General features: G+C 41.5%; 1 protein-coding gene across 1 annotated transcript in view; it reads left to right on the top strand.

Moving 5' to 3' along the window:
- The window catches only part of LOC135116335 (glutamate receptor ionotropic, kainate glr-3-like), a 33,503-nt gene that overhangs the window by 8,082 nt on the left and 19,204 nt on the right, over window positions 1-6,217 (top strand). Inside the window, exon 2 of the mRNA XM_064033689.1 lies at window positions 4,492-4,809. Coding sequence (XP_063889759.1) covers window positions 4,525-4,809 — 285 coding nt within the window. The 5' untranslated portion in view covers window positions 4,492-4,524. The remainder of the gene's footprint in view (window positions 1-4,491; window positions 4,810-6,217) is intronic.

Here is a 6,217-nt window from a genome sequence, read left to right as displayed (position 1 = left end):
CAGTCCTTTTACATTTTTTTTTTTTTTTGGTATTTCTTAAGGACTACGTATTTTTAAAGGCTACAGATATTAAATTAGGTCTCATGAGTGTTTTTTACTATTGAGTGTTTACGAATAGAAAGGTCAGAGAGTCGAAAGTCGGTAGAAAATATGATAAAAGAAAGATGAGTGAGTGTAGATGTGTAGCACTCCTCTGTTCCATTCTTTATGTGAGTAACGCTGGATCAGAAGGAGAGAGAGGGGAAATGGGTCAGAGAGGGAGGGAATGGGTCAGTAAAAGAAGATGGGAAGGATCTATTTGTTACTTTTTCTTGTGGCTCATAAAATGAAGAGCATTGTCCTCTTGCAGTGAGAGACAGGAAGTAATAATACATGAATGAAGGACGAGGAGGAGGGAGGAGGAGGAGGAGGAGGAGGAGGAGGAGGAGGAGGAGGAGGAGAAGTACATGTCAATAGTAGTAATAGTAGGAGCAGTAGTAGTAGTAGTAGTAGTAGTAGTAGTAGTAGTAGTAGTAGTAGTAGTAGTAGTATATAAGGAGGAGGAGGAGTAACAGTAGAATTAGGAGACGAAGTTGGAATATTAGAAACAACAGCAGGACAAGAAGAACAAGAACAAGAACAAAAAGATAAAAAAGGAAGAAGAGGAGGAAGATGGCAAAAATATGAAAAAAAAGGATTGTATAATTGATGGAGGAGGAGGAGGAGGAGGAGGAGGAGGAGGAGGAATAGATGAATGCATGAGAAGAATCACGTGTGGGAGAATGTAGTGGACACATGGAAGATACGTATGAGAGTGGAGAAGTGTGTCTTAGGAATGTGGAAGAAAGAGGGAGAAAAAAAAATAATAATAAAAGTATTCTAGGGTGTAATCATGGCGTAAAAAAATACATGTAATCATTATCCTCATATTGGCTTCTCCCGAATTCTGACACTTGGGAAAATATTTGTCAAAGAAAATGAGCACCTAAGACACTGTAAACACTGCGTTCGAATCTATTCAACTGGCTAGGGACATATTCTAGAACACTATTGCGTCTCACCTCGACTACATTGAAAAGGATCTGGTCGAATTTGTTCTGTTTTGTAAGGGTGTTTTTATGGTTCAAGTGACAGCTTAACAAGATTTTTACATTATTAACAGGAGAAACACTCTCGAGAACCAGGCTAATAATCTTTGTGGCCTTTGAAAATAGTCGCTGTGGGAGAGCAAGGCGTTTCAGACTACGGGCCTAGGTCCTATTCGCCTTTCACTACACCTTTCTCTGCAATAATGGAAGCTCGGGCGTTTGAACTACTTGGAAGTAACCCCAAATGACCTCTTCGTTCAGCCAGTAACTTGAAAACATTTACCTTGGCTCTTGTCTCGTTCAGGAAGATTTAATCCATTGCTCCGCTTGTCTTGTGTGTTAAGGAGGGAGGAAGAAAGCGAGAAGAGAAGGAGCAGTAAGTGTGCGTGTGGAGTAGTAACATACCAGCTGCCGCCTCAGTGCATCCATCACTCGTGAATTATTTGCTGTCCCTCAGGCACATTTCCTGCGTCGTATCACAATTATGGCTCACTGGGAAAATCCTCGAATCTCAGATACACATCAATGAAATTACATGTTCGAACCCCGCTCTCTCTCTCTCTCTCTCTCTCTCTCTCTCTCTCTCTCTCATAGCATTAATTTCATACTCCGAAATATCTGTTCCTAATGGAAAGGCTTGTTTGTTTTACCGATCTTTATTCTCTATCTACAGCTAATCTACTAAGTGTTCTACCATCCAGTCCAGGGTTGTGTGTGTGTGTGTGTGTGTGTGTGTGTGTGTGTGTGTGTGTGTGTGTGTGTGTGTGTGTGTGTGTGTGTCACTATATCTATACATTTCAGTCTTGGAAGAATGAAAGAAACAAACAAGCAAACAAAGAAAAAGGTTCACCTTTTCAGTAGTACTCACCAGTTTAAATGGATCTCACTTTCAATGAAGGTGAAATTTTGGTGGAAGGAGGGTTCAGGTAGCACACAGCGGCAGCGTTTTATTACAAGCGACGTGGCTTCTCCATTATAAGCATAGCACTGTCGCAGTTGGTACCCCCGCCCGCATCCTTGCAGTGACTAAGACGTCTTCCCTTTAACTGGCAGCCGCGAGCCGTGGGGTTAAGTTGGCTGTGGTATCCTCGCCGGGCTTGTATGATACGTCTGTCCCTCGGTTTACTAAAGTTTTCATTTTATTATTTTTTTCTTAGCACGAATTTGGTTTAACACGAAATATACTAACTTTAATTTAATTCGCATAATAGTTTTCACTTTAGCATGATCTAGCTTTTATATTTAAAGTTAGGATTAAGAAACAGGGATAAACTGTATTCACTTCCCATATGCACAAGATTTAATGATAAAATAGTGCAATTTAACAGATCAAATCACCTAACCCTCATTTTTACATTAGTTTTTTTTTCCACGGTTTTTATTTACATGAAGTCTGAAAGTCCCAAAATATAGTGCAGACCGAGAGGCCTTCCCATCATAACATTCTCAGAGATTCACATTGTCTTGCTGCCTCAGAATCTCGTTCCATTCTTGTGTATGGCTTACATCATTTTGTTGCTCGTCGCCGCCATGTTGCTCACGTTTTATACTGTTTTTTTTTTTTTTCCAATCTTAATTTCCAAGGGATGATAACAACGGAATCATGACACTGCACATGAAAAAAAAAAAGTTTTGGTAAAATAACATAAAATGAACTTAATCTGTTAGAAATAGGAAAGAAATCAATAACTAGGTAAAATTGACATTAATAATTAGATAAAGCAAACATAGATAACTAGGTAAAAGGAATATTAATAACTACAGTAGTTAAAACGAACATTGATAATTAGGTAAAAGGAATATCGATAACTACAGTAGGTAAAACGAACATGATAACTAAACTATGTAAAAGGAACATTGATAACTTGGTTAAAACGAGGTGTAGTACAGTTCGTTCATGTTACCGAAAAAAAAAAAGCTCTTTGTCATAGAGACGTAATAAATGAGCCTTGAACACGCCTCCTCCTGTGTTATGAGTATTGTTTGGTGGTGTGTTGCTGCTCCTGCTGTTACTGCGTGAACAACGTGAAAAATTGCTCTTGTAGCTCGTCTCCTCACGCACGTCATCTCGCTAGGCGAATATATGAGTAGCTACTATGTCGTAGTCAGTGTTGCTGCCTGAAGAGAGGAACCGCATCACATGAAAATAATATCCTGTAACTCGCCTCTTCCCGCCAGTCACCTCAGCTTTGTTATGAATATTTCCGCCTCTTATTCACGAGTGCTCCAACCGCCACTCACATGACCGAGTAGTCTGATCCATAACTTTCCACGTTGAAGGTAAATACCGTAGATATTTGTTTGGCCAACTTTCCTTTCCGCAGTAATGAGGAGTTGTTATAAAACTTTGTGAGTGATTCTTTGTCATGTATCGTTTAGTTCAACATTTTATTTTTTGTGTGTCGTACCCTGCCCACGCAAGGATTGCAGCGACCTGTTGATACTTCCGTAAGATTAAAGGTGGGTTTACAGTGGGGCTGTTTTTCCACCCGGCTGCTTGCAGCCACCCGGAGCAGCCGGCAGGTTCCAGCCGAAAGCATTCACACGGTCGAGATGGAGTCCTCCGACGAGCTAGTTGCTATAGTTGCGATTTTACTGTGCTTGAAGAAAAAGTGAAAGAAGAAAAATGCTTGTGAACTCGTTCCTGGTCTATATAGCTTTGCAGGCTGTGGTGCTGTGCTGCCTTCTGGTACACACATGGTGGGCAGCTGGTTTCCTCACTAACGATGGAAACAAACCAATTCCGCGTCTGTTTTTTTTTTTTTTTTTCTATAAATGAATTTGAATATTTATCTATTTATTGTATATAATCTTACAGTCAATTGTTATTACTGAAACACTTTCCAACAATATTCCTTCTATTTTCAATTTTATTCTGATAGTTGTTCTTATTTGACCCTGGAAAATTGCCGGGATGGCAGCTGATCAAACCGACAGAGCGGTTTCCCGGCTGCTCCGGCAATTCAGCAAATCCCGGCTGCATCTCGCTCCCGGCTGCACAATTCGCGGCTGCAGGAAGCCGCGAATTGCCCCGTGTTAACACCCCTTAACAGAATGAGCTCGTGTAGGATATTTGTAAAGTATTTGTAGTAGTGGTTAGCACGCTCGGCTCACAACCAAGAAGGCCGGGATTTGGAATCCCGGCGAGGCAAATGGGCGAGCCTCTTAATGTGTAGCCCCTGTTCACCTAGCACCAAGTAGGTACGGGATGTAATCCGAGGGGCTGTGACCTCGCTGTCCCGGTTTGTGGTCTCAGTCCTACCCGAAGATCGGTCACTATGAGCTCTGAACTCTTTCCGTAGGGGAATGGCTGGCTGGGTGACCAGCAGACGACCGTAGGTGAATCACACACACACACACACACACACACACACACACACACATTGGCCTTTAACAGTCAAACGCATCCTTCTCTGACTTGCAGCTTGGGATCAAGGAAACTCGAGACTTGCCTGGGATGAGGCCACGCGGGATGGCGAGACGACATGAATGTTTAGTGGTGACATCCTGCTGGGCTATGATGATGGTGGCGAACATCTACCCAACGCCCACTGCTGCTGAAATTATCAATACTCCCACCGCCTTATCAATGTCTACGAGACGTCTGTCTGGACTGCGCGTGAAAGCTACGGTGAAGGCTGAGGTGGCGTTGAAAAATGAGGGGTCAACACTGGCAGCAATCTCCGTCAAGATGATGCAGGAGGTTGACAGCGTAGCTGTCATAAAAGTCGCAGCAGAAACGGTATGTAGTACGAGTATGATGGTACCCAGCCTTTCACTGACTCACACCTAGTCTGCTTTTATTTAGTTGTAAATTGTGCTGACTTCGAGTAAAGCTCGTGTTTTCATGTCCTCGTGTGTGTGTGTGTGTGTGTGTGTGTGTGTGTGTGTGTGTGTGTGTGTGTTATGTAAGATGATCGTTGGCCAAGGGGAAGAAAAAATAGAAGAAAAAGAGGCATACTTGAGTGCCTGTTCCCAAAGGAATGCCAAATAGAAAATCAAATAATGTAGGATAAGTGTCTTGAAACCCCCCTCTTGAAAGAGTTCAAGTTACAGATGTAGGCAGGAAGTTCCAGAGTTTACCAGAGAAAGGGATGAATGATTGAGAATACTGGTTAACTCTTGCATTAGAGAGGTGGACAAGAATGTAGTTGAGAGAAAGAAGACAGTCAAGTGTAGTGTGGCCACGGGAAGAGAGGATGCATGCAATTAGCAAGATCAGAAGAGCAGTCAATATGAAAATAGCACTACAGGATGGGAAGAGATACAGCACTGCGGTGATAAGAAAGAAGCTGAAGATAGTCAATCAGAGGAGGGGAGTTGATAAAACGAAATACTTTTTCCACCCGGACTAAAAGAGCGGTATGAGTGGAACATCCCTCCCACATACATGTGAGGAATAAGCCCTAAATCATCCAAGGTGGGGTTTATAGCAAAGGTTTGAGCGAAGAGTTCAGTTTTAGAGATGAATGAGAAGGTAGTGGTGCCATCAGGTTGAAAGAAAGGAGGAAAAGTTTTTTTTTTTTTTTTTGCTAGGTGCCAGAAGTCACGAGGGGAGTTAGATCTAGAGAGATTTTGACATTTTCTATTAAGGGGAGTGGATGGCAAAAAAAAAAAAAAAAAAAAAAACGATTTTACGACCCAGACCTCGAATTGCATAGTCACCCTTGAGGTGCTTGCTGCTTTCTGTGAAAACGGTGAAGTGATAGCATCACTCCTTACATTTAAATCGCCTTTGTTTACAGTTATTTAAAGGGATTTAAATCTCCTGCTGCACGCAAGGCCACCTGTCTTTTAGACTCGTAATTTGAAGCTTATTTTTTTTATTAATTAATTAATTTTATCTATTTATATATTTATTTATCTATTTATTTATTTATTTATTTATTATTATTATTATTATTATTATTATTATTATTATTATTATTATTATTATTATTTTCTGTGTGTGTGTGTGTGTGTGTGTGTGTGTGTGTGTGTGTGTGTGTGTGTGTGTGTGTTTACCATATTTGTAAATGCCCATATGGCAAAAATGCTATAGAGGAGCGGGAGAGGCAGCTCTGAGGTACCACGCCGTGACAAGCCCGTCTCATTGTCTGCCGAGACGTCAAGGAGGGTTTTACGTGCGCAGCTGTCCAACACCTCGCCAC

Source organism: Scylla paramamosain, chromosome 31 (assembly GCF_035594125.1).
Source record: "Scylla paramamosain isolate STU-SP2022 chromosome 31, ASM3559412v1, whole genome shotgun sequence".
Taxonomy (NCBI): Eukaryota; Metazoa; Arthropoda; class Malacostraca; order Decapoda; family Portunidae; genus Scylla; species Scylla paramamosain.
Note: the sequence above shows the minus strand (reverse complement) of the source record. Positions and strands in the feature narration are given on the sequence as shown.